This window comes from Spodoptera frugiperda, chromosome 4 (assembly GCF_023101765.2).
Source record: "Spodoptera frugiperda isolate SF20-4 chromosome 4, AGI-APGP_CSIRO_Sfru_2.0, whole genome shotgun sequence".
Lineage (NCBI taxonomy): Eukaryota > Metazoa > Arthropoda > Insecta > Lepidoptera > Noctuidae > Spodoptera > Spodoptera frugiperda.
This window is the reverse complement of record NC_064215.1, coordinates 9158937-9177100: the sequence shown is the minus strand read 5'-3', so window position 1 is coordinate 9177100 and position 18164 is coordinate 9158937. Positions and strand designations below refer to the sequence as shown.

The 18164-nt window shown below is 37.6% G+C and overlaps 1 protein-coding gene across 1 annotated transcript in view; it reads right to left on the bottom strand.

Annotated features, from left to right (window-relative positions):
- Positions 1-18164, bottom strand: part of LOC118272375 (protein ELYS) — a 29287-nt gene that overhangs the window by 8826 nt on the left and 2297 nt on the right. Inside the window, 23 exon segments of the mRNA XM_050707988.1 lie at positions 12-149; positions 481-612; positions 874-944; positions 1182-1482; positions 1970-2064; positions 2854-3028; positions 3918-4045; positions 4978-5194; positions 5888-6012; positions 7866-7948; positions 8557-8765; positions 9324-9468; positions 11188-11533; positions 11945-12056; positions 12482-12643; positions 13117-13242; positions 13657-13819; positions 14216-14319; positions 14724-14941; positions 15438-15625; positions 16439-16606; positions 17042-17158; positions 17616-17748. Coding sequence (XP_050563945.1) covers positions 12-149; positions 481-612; positions 874-944; positions 1182-1482; positions 1970-2064; positions 2854-3028; positions 3918-4045; positions 4978-5194; positions 5888-6012; positions 7866-7948; positions 8557-8765; positions 9324-9468; positions 11188-11533; positions 11945-12056; positions 12482-12643; positions 13117-13242; positions 13657-13819; positions 14216-14319; positions 14724-14941; positions 15438-15625; positions 16439-16606; positions 17042-17158; positions 17616-17748 — 3656 coding nt within the window.

Below are 18164 nucleotides of genomic sequence, written 5' to 3'. Positions count from 1 at the left end.
TTTATAATCACCTCAAGCTACGTGGTGTGGGTGAGGAAGATGAAGACGACTCAGTGTTGGTAGACTTGGTGGGAGATTCGGTGATGGCTTCCAGTTTTGGAGACTCCGATACTGCTTTATCTACACGATCTGGAGTGCGGGATCTACTCCTGTAAGTAGCATTGAACGTTCAAATGTTAGTTTAGTCAGAATCGTCACTTTATGTACTTGATTATGGCTTCGGTTGAACTTGAAATTAGTTGGGCATTCCAGAATAGCAAGGAGTAAGCCGCATTAATATTATTTAATCTAAATGACGAAATCATTATGACAAAAAATTTAAATATCGATATTAGGAAGTGAAGAACGGCAAAATGTGCCTTTTTTGAGTATATTTACTGCTTCATCTACCTAACTTAAAATTTATAGAAAACCTAGAAATTTATTTATTTATAAAACCTAACAATATGACATCTTACAGCTTATAAAAATTATATCTACCTGAGTCGTCTTGGGATGCTAAGCGTAGTTTTCTCAGGATGTGGTTCACTGTCTGCTTCACGGCGGGGCAACTCGGGGATTGGTGCCAGTGGGGATGTACGGGGGCTTAGCTCTGGGGTACGAGATCTACTCCTGAAGATTAAGGAAACAACAAAACATGTGTTAAGGAAATTGTTGCAAAATGTTGAATGGAATTTAGTAGATGTTGTGACGTTACTGCAAAACTAATTGGTAAGAATATTAGTAGTTACAAATACAAAAAAAAAAAATATACTAACTGCCATACTCAGAGATATTTAATGATTACTTTCAACTATTCCTTAGTAACGATTTTGTTCCAAGTAAATAACTCTTAGAACAGCGGTATGAACTAATAGCTTAGTTAATTCTCACCTAGTTATTCTGGAACCACGTAATGAGGTAGCAACAGGGGAATCCACTCGTTCTGGAGTTACATTTCTACACTCGACTTCTGTAATAACATAAAATAAAATAGAAGTTCATGCTAAAACTGTTCAACTTTTTTGCACATGTAATGTCAGATTCACCAATAAAACTCGAAGAAAGAGCATATAAATCATTAATTTAACGCTTTTTATCCCCGAAGGGTAAGCAGAGATGCACATTACGGCATGTAATGCCGCTATACAATGTAAACCCTGAATTTGAATACATATAAAAGTAAAAATAAGGAAATAGACTCACGTTCTAAGCGGCGTGCTCTCTCCGCCAGTGGCCCTAATCCCGCGCCTCCCCCGCGGCGTCTTCGGCACCTCTCGGGACACTTCGGACGGCTCCGGCATTCCTTCCGACATCTGAGACTCCGACACACTCTCTACAACCGTGTGTTCATATTCTTGCTCCTTATTGTATGAGTGATAGTGTCGCTTTTCGCCTGAATATCTTGGGTTGATGAGAGTGACCGGTATGTCTGCGATGCTTTCAATGGATGTGTTCGGATCGTCGGACAGACTGCTGTTTACTGATAGCGAGAGGGAGCGTCTGGAAGGAATTTTGTAGAGGAGATTGTTATTTAGCATTTTGTACAGAAGATTATATATTTAGATATACATAAGTATTATTGTGGTGACACGTGTCAAGTGACAGATGACAGAAGTCGCACATAGACGACTGACGGGTATACCAACGGATTACGTCAAAAAAATCCTACGTCGCACATGTGAAGAAAGCCTGCCAGGCACGATCACCTCGCTTGGTCGGAGGATCCTCCTTTTCTTAGGGAACTTTACTCTCTGTTCCCTAAATTATAATTGCTTTTTATCGGGTGATGTATGAAATAGAAAAAGCTCTAAAAATGTTATGTTTCGCTGTGGTGTGAATTTTATATGTTTGAATCGATCAGTCAATCACCTAGTCTTTGCATGAATCTTAGTGTTTTTAATGGCATTAGTTGGACGAGATATTATAATGGTTTTGGATATAAAATTATCGCATTATTAATACTTTAGTGAGTTGAATGAATAATTACCTGGCTCGTACTGTGTCTTTGAAAGATTTCCTTCCTTTCACCGACTCCTCTGTGGCCAACCTCTTAGGAGGAGATTCCATTGGGTGGGTTTCAGTCTGAAAAATATAAACATTGTTTACTCTACAGTGAAAATAATATCATGGCTATTCTAAATTTTGTCACGTTTAAGCTTTGTTTCGAAACTAATGGGCCGGCTAGACCGGAGTGATACCATGGCTTCACAGAAAACTGACGTGAAACAACGCTTGTGTTGTGTTTCGTTGTGTGAGTGAGGTTACCGGAGGCTCAATTACATATCTTTTCAATCCCCAATTCCTAAACAACCCTCAAGGTTCATAACTCCTAAAAAGCGTTGCCCCACACTAAGATTTTCTTCTGTCATGGGTGGGTTTACAAACATACCTACGTTACATAAGTTCACATACACCTGACACCCAGATCCGAAACAACAAATAGGCTAGTTTCCTACTAGTCAAATTCAATACTTTTTTCGAAACGTCAAAAACTATATTTTCTATGAATTTTGTATGAAATAGTGCATTATGACGTCATAAGTTTTTGACGTCAATTAGCAGACTTATTTCTAGAAATTTAGCTAGAAAAAATCGAAAATTAAATAGTTCATCAAATTTATGAATGAGAGTGTGATTATTTTTTAATATTTTATTGTATTGAAAAGTTGTAATAATTTATTTTTGACCGAGGATAGTACCCAATTGTAAATCACACAAAGAATTGCTCCGAGTGGGAATCGAACCCATTACAAGTTGCAGCCAGTTGCCTAGCCACCGCGCCAACTGTATAGTCATTATGTAGACGAGGCCTATAGCCCAGTAGTGGCCTATCACGGATTTAAGATAATAATGATGAATTAAAAAACTCACCATAGCATGAGATGTAGTAGTAACGAAGCTATCAATAGATACATCCATCTCTTTCTCTCTTGCTGCTAACGTGGAGCTCTCCATCTCTTTCTCTCGTTGTTGAGGCTTTGAGTTCGTCGGCGGTGACGGCGTCGATCCAGATTCCGATGCAGTTGGAATCGTGAAGCGAAGATGTCTGAAAACACAAAGGAATTTAATCTTTATTGCATATGGTAATAAGGGTGATTATCCTGTGTGTGGGTTTATGTTGTATTAAGGTACGCGTCCACAGGCCCGCATCGTACGCACCGCACGCAACGGATTTTAGTCTGTCTTGTATAGAAACTCATACAACTGCGTCCACTGATCCGCATCGTACGGACCGCATCATCGGCAATGCCTACATGCGATGCGTACTGATGACGTCATACGGAATGCGTGCGATGCGTACGATGCGGGCCCGTGAACGCTACCTTTAGCTAAGTTTTGACTTAACTTTTAACTGTGTACCTTTCCTTTCTACAATGTTATAGTAACTGAGTAGTGTGCATAATTAATACGAAGATAATGTTATCAACTGTAACACTTTAAATTTGAAGTAGGTGGTCTACTTGAAATTGTACTACAAAACCTATGACAACACCGTCACATAATTAGAAATCTAACCTAATCTCTATATATAAAAATCAATTGCTGTTCGTTAGTTTTGCTGAAACTCGAAAACGACTGGGCCGATTTGGCTAATTTTGGTCTTGAATTATTAGTGAAAGTCCATGGATGGTTTAAAAGCTTAGAACAAGAGTTTGAGGCAATATACAATTTGCCGGGTTCAGCTAGTAGTATTCATTATAAATTACATTACATACTGGTATATTATAGCTATTTTGCGCCTATTTACGACAATAATCACGTTTAAGGGCCCCCGTAAAGTTCGAAAGTAATCGAGCATCCTCGAAAATGGACGAGTATTACAAAAAAAAACGTATTAACATTAAGACTTTGACTGCCAATAGAAAACTATTGAAGGCAAATTCTCCGCTAACGTCCACCACGGCGTTCAATGTGTTTATTTCCACTATACATACTTGTTAGTAGAATCACTGTAGTGAGTGTGGTTGCTGGCGGTCTCCAATAGTTCGTCGTCACTGTCGCCCAGGTAGCGAGAGTCCACCGGCGACGGCGCTTCGCGGTCCATGTCATCTGTACGTCTCGTCTGTTAGGATAAAACAAGTTTAATGTATTTATTTATTTATTATTGCAAACTTAACGGCTGAAATTTGTAGTGAATTTTCACCCCACTATCATTGTCCAGTGCAATGCAGTTGCAACAAAGTAACTGTTCTAAATTCTTACGTTTACACTGAACATTGACAGCGAGATTATGATAATAATCTCTTAAGCCAATAACAGACTTTCACAGCATTTATAAAGCTAGGTTAACTAAAAAGTGAATAAGAGGAGGAAAAATTACTGTAGTACAAAGAAATGTGAGATTTTTGTTACATTGCTTGTTTACTAAGGAATGTGAATGGTCACAAAGGAGATTTTTGTATAGCTTGTTTAAATAATAATTAAATGGTTATCTTATTAAACTATTTAAATATGATGATGTCACACGTTAGATAAACTAAGTGTGTGGAATTCTTAAGAACGAAAATAGTCTGCACAAATCACACGTGAGCATATGATTGGTTTATTCTAATAATAGTTATAATTTACTGGTTATGTCGCATGAATAACATCAAAACTAAAATTTTTCGGGAGCATCCCGTTTACACCATGAATTACAAAAATATTTTAAGATACTTTTTCAAGCTTAGTACTTGGACCTTCAAGTATACATAGGCGTAGCCAGGGGGGGATTTGGGTGTTCAACCCCCCCCCCCGAAAAATGCGTACCTAGACATTACAGAGCATTATTTTTCTAGTTAGCATAGTACATTTTGTTTGGCAAAGGTCTCTATGACTACCTATGAATCTGTTTATTACATATTACATAAATTGTTTTTTTTTTCTCAAGAATGAAGGAAGTTTTGTTCGTTTTACTTTCTTAAACCCATCCCGATACTAAAACCTGGCTACGCCTATGCAAGTATAGATAATGAAATCTATATCAATACCAAAACCAATAAGTTTCCCACATACCTTCAATATACTATGCGGAGTGCCAGCCCTCTCAGTGTACAGCTTGCACTCCGGACTCTGTACATCTGGCATGTCCAGGAGTGTCGCCATCTGAGTACTCAGCTTCTCACTCACACGGAACGAACCCATCTTAGGGGTCCGTGGGGTCCCTGAGAGGTCCAACCTGGCCCGTTTTGGAGGTGTCGATTCTGATGTTTTCTGTTCTGAGGTCAAGATGCTGGAAGAAAAAAATTTACTTTACTGACGGATAGACTGACAGATTATTATTTATTTCTTTATTGACATTAGAAAAGTATCTATTTATGGAATAATTGGAATAAATAATTTGACTATGACTTTGCTTAAGGAAAAATTTATGTAATTTATATTTGTAATTTATTGCGGGCACCATTGCTTACTTTGGAAAACAAAAGACCTGTTGAGTTACCGACTAACCAAACCTTCTGCTCACATTTAAGATACATCAACCCACTCCTTAAGGGTATAAAATCCGTGATATTTATTATACTACATAATAAAACACGAAGTGTCTCCACGATGAAACAAAAATGTTAATACTACAAACATATTTGCTGTATAAAGTGGCGAGGAAAAATCACATCTTTTGTTTTATTTCAGTTTCTAGAACAATTGGTTGCACGATATGCTCTTACATATGATTATTATGCACAGACAAATGACATTGCGAGCAGCGGAACGAAGTATAAGACATAAACGATTATGTTAACAACTTCTCACTAACAAGAAAATAAGAAACCAATATTTAAAATCATAAAATAATATAAATAAGCTAGAATGAGTCTAATTATCATGGTAATAGAACTCAAAATCGTTTGTAATCATCTCTAAAAACATCCAAAGTAATATCGATGATTGAAAAATCGCAAAAAAAAAGAAATAGGATACATACCTTCTAGTTCGGTTCAACTTCGGCGTGCAAATAAATGGCGTCTCTTCTATATTCAGCGCGCGTTTAATGCCCCGGCGCATCTTAGGCTTATTTATCCACGTCTCGCTAGCATTCTCTATGGTATCCTAAAAGAAATATCACGGCATAGTATTATAAAATAGAAATTTGTATATTTGTTTGTTTGTAAGTATGCTTTATTTAACTAAAACTACTGGACTGATTTGAAAAATTCTAACTAATACGATTTTTTATACAGTTATTAGCGGACCTGGCAAACTTCGTACCGCCTCAACCATTTTTTTCTCACCTTTTAAACTGTATCTATTCTTTCACAAATAATTCAAGACCAAAATTAAACAAAACTGTTCAGCCATTCTTGAGTTTTAGCGAGGACAACTAACAGATTTTTTTATATAAAGAGATTCGTATATGATAGGAGCTAATCGAGAGAAACAATTTAACCTTTACTCGAGTAAAACCGTAGGCGGCGAGCTAGTTAAGAATATTTTGACTATAATAAAGAGTTCATTGTTCACGTAAATGTTTAAAAATAATGCGTGTTTGTCTAGTTTCAGTTATTTTTATGAAAGCAAACGTTTGATGGATTTGACGTCACGCCATGTTTTTATAGTTTATCTCCAGGTTGTAAATTCTTTTGAAAAATGTTGTGGTATTGAAGTATCGAAGCTTTCTTTATGAGATAGTTTAGCTAGACCAAATATTTAGGTGGTTAAAAGGAAAATTGAGAACATGATTAAGAAAACCACGCGGGATTTTTGAGCGGCAAGTCGTCATTTTAATTTTTGAATTGAACCACGCATTACTTTAATATTGATTCACTAGAATACGGTAGCTTTAAACTAGTCAAATTCTTATCGAATACCTTATAAATACTATTTTTGAAGTGTCATAAACGATTATTTTCTATAATTCTTGTCAGAGATCGCTACTTACGATTTCATTTTTTTTGCGACATACTTATTTCACAATAATTAACTAAGATAATTTAATATAAGAAAATGAGTACATCGCCAAATTCATTAATGAAAGCACGATTATTTCGGAATATAATATTGTTAAAATAATTAATTTTATCCAATTAAACTACATGCGACAAATACAAATAATGTACTATCACAGAAACACACGAAACACCTAACTTTAATTTATTCTTATAGTATTACTTTACTACAGAGTCTCGTAAAGTAACGCCTAATTACTATTCAATTTCGAAATTCACTCATAAAATTTACACTTGCCATTATAAATCGCCACATAATTATAAAACACTGCACATCACCACTTTACTGAACTACCTCTAGACTTCTAGATATTAACAAACAACGCTAAAATCTCTAGAAGGATTACCGATTTATGAACGATTAGGTCAATGCACTCAAGCGATTACTTCATCACTATTTGTTCAAACAATGTGACACGTCAAGTTATACAAAACCATTGCTAACTGACCGCTGAATGCGCGGTACTACCATACAAGGCGAGGCCATGATAAACTGGTTTCGTATATCTCGTGTAGGAGTTCAATTTACATGTTTTTTCTTTTATGAAACATGACGGTAAACGAGCAGGCGTATCACCTGATGGTAAGCAATCGCCGCCGCCCATGGACACTTGAAACACCAGAGGCGTTACAAGTGCATTACCGGCCTAAACCCGTACAAAACCCATAGAAATTTAAGGGTTTTGTACGGGTTTAGGCCAAGGGGGTTAGGAATTTTAGGGGTTTGTACGGGAATCGGGGATTGGGAAGATTGGGAAGGGGGGAATTGGGCGTCCGGTAACCTCACTCACACAACGAAACACAACGCAAGCGTTATTTCACGTCAGTTTTCTGTGAGGCCGTGGTATCACTCCGGTCGAGCCGGCCCATTCGTGCCGAAGCATGGCTCTCCCACACTTGTATAAATATTCGTTCTACAGTTAAGAGCAAATATATAGGCTTTAAATATAGACTTACCTGTATGAACGATGATTTGTATGTGAACGTATTTTTCGGTGATTTTGCTTTCACGAATACCGACATCGGTTTTGGTGCGATCACTGAAAATAAAAGATGTTATTGGTATGTGTCCTTTACAAATTGTTTATGCAAATGTGATTCTTATTTGTATACGTTTATAAGTCATTTTTTATGAACGATAAAGTTATAAGAATAACACATCCTTACTTAACTACTACTTAAATACATGATTTAAGTTACAACAATTTTTACAAGCATTGTTAGTTGTATATTCATTCACTAAATTGACTATTTAGTGAACTTTTTATACATATTATAGAAAAATCTTAGAATATCTATTAGATCATTATTACAATACAGTGCAAATATTTGAGTTCACAAAATCAATTGACATTTACTTCTGTAAATACGGTTCAAAATAGCACACTTACACGTAAAATTTTTAAATGAACCTAAAGATATATATACATACAGACTTTGCGTCACGTACACAAGAATAGGACAAATAAATAACGATGGAGTTTCTTGCTCGTTCTTCTCCATTCGAAGCAACACTTTGGAACGAGCGCCTAGCTTCACTGACAGACAGACTGACTGACGGACAATTCAATTTGACGTTTCAAAAGTGCCTTATTTAGGATTAATTGAAATAAATGCTTTGACTTTGACTTTGAAGTAAAAATCTCACCATGCGGCTCAACATCAGTAGAGTCCAAGGCGCAAGTAGCGACAGTGTTGGTAATGGCCGGTAGTGCGCCAAACACGACCTCGACCAGGGCGTCCCGCGCACTGTCCCGCTCCACCAGTTCTAGTAGAGACTCCGCCGAGGTGGACACTTCAGCGCCACGGCCCTTCCATTGCTTCAGTTTGTTGTTGTAGCGCTCTGCTTCTAGGTATCTGTTACAAATACATGTTTAGAAATAAGTAATGTGAATTAGGTTAGCAATTTACGACTGCGTCGTTGGACCGAGTGGTCGCAATTGCAACTGCCGATTACTGGGACAAAAGATTACTGGACGTGTTTCGATTTTTCGAAAATTTCTCAGTAGTCTGCAAATGTGCCCAGTATACGGCAATAGACTAGGTGAAAAGTGGGTGTATATAATATAGCGGTTACGTGTCGTAATGTGCACGTCTACCCCTTCGGAGATAAAAAGCGTGACGTTGCATTTACAATGTGAATTAGGTTAGGAATTTAGTTCTTAGTAGTTGGCGTTGGTGTCGTTTTAGGTCGTATATGATTATTTTAAAGTAACTTTTATGTCATCAGTAAGTATGTATGTATGGTAACATACTTTATGCGCCATAATTTCAATACTTGTACTAAGTGATCCCACTGAGGTCCCGAAATTCTTTGCATTAAAAAAAAAACACAAGATTTCACCCCTTCTAACCAAAATACACCTACCTACACACATATTAAAGTTCATTTCACAACGCTACACTACCCCTCACCTGGACTGCTGCAAGTAATACATGACAAGTATATCGGACGTATGAGGCTCGTTGCACTCCTCCAGGTACTTGACAAACATCTCCTCTTCGAACTGAGACATCGTCACTTGCAGTATCTTCGACAAGTTCCCCGTGTTCCTACAACCTGCGAAATTGTACCTTGTGAGTATAAACTGAGAGTTGAGTTTTCTTTGGAGATGTAAAAGTTTTTTTAAAGCAGTTGACAATAAAAGAATTAACAGATAGAAATCTCGCTTTCGACCAACCTGCGAAATTGTACCTTATAAGTATAACATGAGAGTTGAGTTTTCTTTGGAGATGTAAAAGTATTATTTAAGGCAGCTGAGAATATGTGGTATTCTTAATAGATAGAAATTTCGCTTTCGACTATGAATTTGTCTTTGCTAAGGACATTATACAAAGTAAAATAGCGTCAAGTTCAAGAGGAATAGAAATTAATAAAAATAATAATTGTTTTCTATTCAACAAAATGGTCCAGCAAACTTAATTAAGTATGTAAATATATGATCTTAAAGAGATGTCGAAAACCTTATAAAACCTATGAACGATTCTTAGCCACTCTAACGTCCGGCCCGCGCGACCGTTTATCTCTCTAACGTCCAGCCGCGCACGGCATCCGAACCGCGCGCGACTCGCAAGTTCGTCGTAACAAAAAACCTATATAGCTACTGAACCGTAATGCCTAGAATAAAGAAAAGAATACCAAAAAAAAGATTGAAGAATACTGATCAATCGTTAACGATTTTTTTAAATCTTTAGTTAATCTTTAAAATACAATAAAACGGGTTAAACATGCAACACAGAAAAAAAACAGAATTATTTCTACCTTTTTAGAATATACGGCACAACTATTGCATATTTTATCAATAAAATATTTTTACAACAAACTAGACTCATTACCCTTTCTTTTGATGTATATATCATTATATTCGGTTAACTCTAAGTATTGTAATTAAATCGAAAGAAAACACTACTCGTAATTTTACACATCATAAAACCTGAGGAACACATTGACATTATTATGGAATCTTCAATGAATTTAGTATATTTCTCTTTGAAAAATGTATTATTTTGCTTATTACGAAATGTATTTCGATATTTTATATACTATTGTAATGCAAAGTGTGTAAAATATGTATAAACAAAACTAAAAGTGGCCAACACTAGACCGGCCATTTTTTTCGAAACAACAATCGTTTGAAGTTAAAATTAGACTAGATTTATCAGCTAAAACTGTGATATTTATACATCATCGTAAAGCACAAATCTTCTAGTTTATTTTGATGTATAACACTTGCAAGATAAATTAAACAAAACTGTAGTATTTACGACATAATTGTTGGAACTCACAAAAACACTTCAAAAACGAGTCAACTAACTTTAAAAATTTATATTTTGTTTGTCAAAGCATATTACAACGCCATGTCTTGTTTTTTCGTCGAACAATTTATTCAGCTGTATAGATAATCAGTCAAAACTCACCAAACAAGACCGTATTTTAAACTAGAGGGAGTTAAACAGAACTCGTCACTTTGGAAACTATAGTATCCATGGACGTATGACGCTCCTTTTTTTGGATACCGTGCTATCCATGGACGTTAGAGTGGTTAGTATGAGTTTGCTTTACGTCGAACGAAAACGTAACGAGAGCGCGTTCAGCGCTTTGATTGGCCGGCGCGAATGAACCAACCAATCAGAGCGCCGAACGAGCTCTCGTTTCGATCTCGTTAAACGTAAAAAAAACTCGTACTAAGGATGGAAACAATTTACAATTAAGTTGCATTAAAATAAATTAATTAAAAAATCTTCCTATAAGATAAAAAAACCACAACTACACACAAACCTTTAAAAAAATACTGCATCACCGTAACTTTATCTTCAACACAGCCCGCATTCATGACACACATCCTGATCACATCGAGGGCTTCAAACACTAGACCTCTTGCCAAATACAGATTGCAACAGGACTGCCAATCTTCTAACTTATCATGGTCATTGACCCTTATAGAGCAAGTGGCCATATCTCCGTCTCTATCGCGAATGTTCTGTATCGGAGCTGGTTTTCGTACGTGAAGGTATTGGAGCGCTGCCTGAGTCTTCTTCTGTGCTAGCAGCGTTGATAGTACTACGTTGTGTTGCCAGTCTGAGAGGGTGTTGCCTGTCAGACATTGCAGTTGGTCTAGGGCGAACTGTGGAGAAAAATTGTAGTTAGATTATGTTTTAAGTATATTTTTTATTTAGGCTTTTGGGTATTTTTATGATAACACAATAGTATTTTCTGTACATAATATACTTTATTTATTTATTTACCTTCTGCAAACTTTATTGTACAAGGGCGGGCTTAATGCCATAGCCAACCTTTAATAAGTGAGAATGTGGTCGGTGCAATTAAGTGATAGTAAAAAAACTCGTACAATCGTAAAATATACATTTAGTTCCAAAAGAAAATATATATGAATCAACATCGACTCGTTCCAATTACAATTATTTGGTTACATTTTCGACTTTATTTCAATGAAACAGAACAAATATGGACAACTAAATAATCTTGTTATGTTTTCATCTATTTTATGTTAAATATAATATTTGGAGTAACTTACATCGAAATCCCTGTGGTCTAGATGCCAGAAGGCTTGCGTAGCCTTTATAGCAGTATTACTGAGACCAAACATTGTGGGGAACTGCATCAGTCTACGGATCACAGCTTCATATCTAATAGAAAAGAAACAATATACCATTGATAACACAAAGGCGTGACAAGTCAAAGTACCAATATCATGTATATTATACATATGCCAAATACTAACTCTTAAATAAATACAATATCATGTTCTTCAAGAAGGAATTAATGTTTTTTTTGTAGACATTGTCGACACACAAGGCTTATTAACTGCCCCAGGTATTGCAAACGTTCATAGGCCATGGTAATTACACCATTAGGAGACTCTTTATCGCATAGTAGAGCTTTTCTGGCCATTAATCGTTTGTGTATAAACCGTGACCTTCAGTTAAAGAAGTCTTATTGCTCAAAAAGTAACTAGACAGCAAAATATTAAAATATCTCAATTATAGATTCTTTTACACCTTCCAGCTCTAAAACCGTACTTGTAATCACCAAACAACATGAAGTTACTTACCTAACTTCATCATACACCATAGAATAGTCCACGAGCAGGTATAGCACCAGCGAGTGTTTGTGTTCCTCCGCGATGTCCGGCAGTAAGTAGAGGCGGAGGAGGGAGTACAGCGACGGTGGGGGGTACAGGCCGTTGCATTGACTGCCGCCTTTTATCCATAACCTGTTGGTTTAAAAAAAAAGTCACAATTATTTTTCAGAAAAGTCAATGCGGCTGGAAAAGTGTGGGAGAGTTGTTTCGGCACGAATGGGCCCGCTCAACCGAAGTGATACCACTGCCTCACAGAAATCCGACGTGAAACAACGCTTTTTTTTTTAAGGGGGAAAATCATCTAATGACTACTCCCGCCTGAGTTAAGGCGAGATGGAGTGTCAGACTCTTACTGACTAAAATCACCCCGTTCCTTCTCCTGCTTGTACCTATTACGTTGTGAAAACAACGTTGAACTGAAACAACGCTTGCGTTGTATTTCGTTGTGTGACTGAATCCTTAAATTCCTAACTCCCAAAAGGTCAGCAACGCACTTGTAAATGTAAAGCCTCTGGTGTTTCGAGCGGCGGTGTTTCCTTACCATCAGATGATCAGTTTGCTCGTTTACCGGCTTATACCATAACAATACATAAACAACTACTTACTGATGCGTCCTCTCCCCTCCAAACTCTTGTTCAATAAGCTGGTCGATGTACAAGAGGGAACAAGGCTTGTTGGCTTCATTCTCATCTGTAGGCGCGTTGTCTTGCAAACGATTCAGTTTCAGACGTCTGTAAAAAATAAACAATGCGTTTTGAATTTCCTTGTGCACAGTTGTTTAAGCAAGTATAAAGTTTGCGCAAAGACATGCGCAAGATTTTGCGCAATTTCCTTAAAGTTTGCGCAAAGTGGATTGCGCTAATTTTTAGCTCATGTAAAGTACAGTACAATATCTGTTTATTACAATCTGCAGTTAACGATTTGACTTATTTTTATAAACTATTATTACTTAGCGCAAGTAGCAGTTAACGATACGACTAATAATATTTTAAAATCGACACGCCTTTTTATTACGCACTTGCAAGTTGCAACCACTCGGTCAACGAGGCAGTAATATTTTTAAAATTTTCCTATAATGATGTTGCACTAATCAACATTTCTTACACCCACAAATATTATCCTTTTGCAACCCATAGTATCCTTACCTCTTATTATACAGTGAGTACAACTGCTGCGCGGGGTACGGCAGGGCGTTGTACGCGTCGTGTCGCTCGGGTAACAAACCAACGCGTAGGAACCATTGCACCACTTGGAAGTATAGGGAGACCGTGCCTATACCTTTGTATTTCTCTTCTATTTCACTTAGCGCTGGAAAGCAAATACATTGTTAGTTTCTGGATTAGTTTCAGGTTGATTATGGAATAAAGGTAAAATATGAAGACGTGTAGTTGTAGAATGTAATGTGTACTTATTGCACATGTCAGTCCTATTAGAGTCTATTGCCAGAATGGGGGATTCTTAGAATTCCAATATGAAAAATAACTTGATAATTAAGAATTTTTCGGATTTTTGTGAATCAACTAATTTGGTTGGTTACTATCCTACTTCTGACAAGACCTCACCTGTGTATCAATACTTCTGAAATCAATATTCATAATCATAAATCAATACCTATAATAAAAATACACAGTTTTGGAACTGTTACACAGAGTGAAAACTCTTCCACAAATAATAAGCAAGTTTATGAGTAAATGATCAACTTACCGTCAGGTATAATAAGATTGCAGCACTTGGTGAGCACGGCGTCCAGTAGTCCGGTCAGCTGCGTCAGTTGTTGGACGCAGTGCTCCAGGCAACGTACTACGTTCCTACAATACCGAAATACAGATGTTACAGAATATTAAAATTTCCCGAGAATTAACTATGTATATAAATCACTTAAACTACAAAAAAGTACATTTTAACTAAGTAATACAATAGCAATGAAAAAAATGATTGAATAGTACAGATAACTCGCACTCCAGTAAGACTTTCGTGTAGATTATAGGTCCCTGATATAGCTTGAAACTAGTCGAGAATCCTCGAAAAACATTTAACAGTCTTCTTTAGAATTACTTTTGTTTTTAAAGAGATAGGGGACAAACGTCTGCTCATTTGGTAAGCGATCAACGCCGCCCATGGACACCAGCAACACCAGAGGAGACACAGGCGCGTTACCGGCCTTTTAAAAAGGAACAGCTCTTTTACTATGATATTATACTTATCGTCTTACCTATCAGGCAACGCCGAAGACGAGAACAAAGGAGCAGTGAGTTCTTTGGCATTCTCCTTGAGTTCTATGGCTCGCTTCCAGGTCCAGTCGACGAGGAAGGGCAGCGTGCAGCCGGCGCCCGCGTGGGTGCCGGTGGCCCAGTCGTGGGCGCTGCGCTTCAGGAGACGGGACAGGCGCGCCTCGAGGCATACTGACAGGAGAAATCGCCGCTGTTCCTCCTGTATAGGAAAAGCAAGAATATTAAGTTATGGGATTTAGAGATTTGTTTGAAGAGACAAAAATGTTGTGGTAATTTCCACCATGGGCAAGCCGAGAGATTGTTAAACTCTTACTAACTAAAAATCACCCCGTTCCTACTCCTGCTTTTCGAGTCGTTGCCCCGGTAGCCCGCTGGGTAGGCTTAAGGTTGAATAATCGTTAAAAAGCTTAAATTCATACAGAGAAGAATGACAAGAATAATAGTTACTATTTTAAAATACCAGTTCACATTTTATGACTATGTGTAAAAGAGTTATACAATTTTGAAATAATGAACGATTAATTCAATGAGTTATTCAATTTGAAATCATGATCAATTGAAATAATGATCTAATTACATAATAGTGGAGTTTTTACAAGCACAACAAATACTATGATACATTTCGTTTATTCGTAAAAAATCACACTTCCTAAAAACGTGCTATGGCAAAATACACCTTATGAAACCCAACTTACCAAGCTGACATTGGTGGAGTACGTGTGTACATATAAGGGCGTTAACCCGGCGGTGACGCATGCGTGGTAGAGTCTCGTGGGGTTGAGCAGCGCGGTGGGGCCCACCTCGTCGATGGACGATATGATCTGACGCTGGATGCCCACCGTACCCAGGACACAAACCTCGGATGTGTTCAGGCAGATGCAGTCTGGAAATAGAAAGAGTTATGTCTACATTTGATATAATTTCTAAGTCTGTGTGCTCCATCTTCGGCCACATCTTTGTTTAACTGTCCTGGCAGTAAACGGATTGGTGGCCAAACGCAGACTTATCAACGTTAAAAAAAACTCTAAATATTGCCTAGTTGGTAAAGAGGGCGCACACCTGACTGCAGAGCAAAGAATCTAGATTCCGATCCGTTTCTGGGTGAGGGGAACAACTTACTCCCTGTTATTATTACATGGAACATGTATCATAACTGGTTAAGGTAGATGTTACACTGGATGTGTGCACTTTCGGCAAATGAAAGATATGATAATGTTATCTATTTTCTTCTAGCTCTTACTGAACTAGGTTACGGTTTAGCACTGAATTTTAACTAGATTTTTTTAAGGGGTTAAAATCATCCAATGACTTCTCCCGCCTTGACCGAAGCGAGAGGGAGTGTCAGACTCTTACTGACTAAAAATCACCCCGTTCCTAATTCTAACCTTCGAGCCAGATCCCCAGTAAACCCGTTAGGTAGTCTGCTTTAAAATAGATAGGGTTCAAAATGAATATTTCACAATGAGCAACTGTAACAAAAATCTAACTGGGCCAACCATACAATAGCTAAAATAAAACTACATATACAAGCAGTGTAGCAAGTGTTCATAGGCCACGGTAACCACTAAGCATCAGGTGGGCCGTGTGCTTTCTTACCACCGTCATGGTATAAGAATCAGACAGACATGACGAATCTATAAGGGTTTCGTTTTTTGCCTGCTACAAAACCCTAAAACATAATACAAGCAATACTTACTGTACTGCAAAGAATTGGGATAGAAATGCTCTTCAAGTCTCGTGGCGTGCGAGTAGACGGCGACGGAGGCGGGGTCGAGCCTGACGTCCAGCGACACGCAGTCCGCCCCACACACCTCGCTGCACCACGTCACGCTCATGAACGCGCTGCTCTCCAGCCGCCAGGTTGCTGGGGGAAAATGGATCTTAAGTACTTGGTGGTAAAGTTTAAAGTTGATTGTGAAAAACTGTGTGGCCTTCGTCTTAAAGAGTACGAATATAGATGTTTTTACCCGACTGCGCCAGAAGGAGGGTTATTAAATAAGTTAACCAGTCGAGTAATATCTACAAACACAATTTAAACCTTTATGTCACTGAAAAATCGACTTAATATGATTTAAGTATACATTTGATATTGAATATAATGTAACCTTAATGTAGGTACTGTATTCTGACAAAATGAAATTTATATAAAACAAAAAAAAATCATTATAAGAACAAAGAAATTCTTCTTGATAGATAAGTAAACATTAATATTGATCCTATATAATGTTTACGTAAAACTTGCTTTAAATTGATGTACAAATAGAGTTTGAATTGGCAAACAATATACAATACAAATTACCTGGCATTTGATCTTTGTACCACTGGTCTAAATCAAACAGGAGCATTCCATACTGAGTGGAGGAGTTGGCATTCTCGCCCCAACACTCCCATACGACCTGACAAATGTTTAGCATACCTGAAACAAAGAAAACAATAACAAATACCTATATGTATATTATACTATATCTGGGGGCACGGCAGTGCCTGCTAATAATCGAGCAAAAAAAAGCGGCACGGCCGTACCATCCTTTTCTCGTCAACAATAGACGTAATATAATAATTATTATATTAAATCTATTGTGAATTGCATAGGTTCTGCTAATAATAGATGACTAGAGACTGAGACTACACGGTTGGCGCGTTAGCTGAGTATCTGGCTGGGGTGCTAGGTGGGTGTAGGGGGTTCGATTCCCGCACGGTGCAACTCTATGTGTGATTCACAAAATGTTGCTTCGGGTCTGGTTGTCATGTGCATGTGAACTTGTATGTTTGTAAATGCACCAATGACACAGGAAAAAACCCTAAGGTGGAACAATGTTAAAAAAACAATATAATAATATAATATATAAAGCTTGTTTTCATATCATACTCACTCTCTTCGCCCTCAGCAGCCAGTGTAGAGTTGACGGAGTATGTGTGACAGGACACACACTTCCCACCAAGCAGAGCAGACTCGTCCACTGTACTCAACTCTAGTTGGAATCTTATTGTGGCTGTTGAAAATTCCTGGAATAAAGGTTGTTATTAGTATTTTTGCTATTAGAGAAAGAGTAAGTTGTGAGTTGCTTAATTTTTTTCATAGTTTGCAGAAAAACAACGTAAAATTACGCTTGCGTAGTATTTCGTTGTGTGAGTGAGGTTACCAGAGGCCAATCTTTCCAATCCCTGATTCAACGCTTAAAATCCTACAACGCTCAAACAACGCTTAAAACCCTAACCCCAAAAGGCCAAAGGCCGGCAACGCAGTTGTAACACCTGCGGTGTTTGGCGTGTCCATGGGCCGTGGTAATTGCTTACCATTACGTAATTCGTCTGCTTGTTTACTGGCTTATACCATAAAAAAGTTTTGTGATACAAATCTGTCATTATTTGTTAAAACCTCCTTAGGCAGAAGACTAAGGCATGTAAATTGAAAAGTTGAA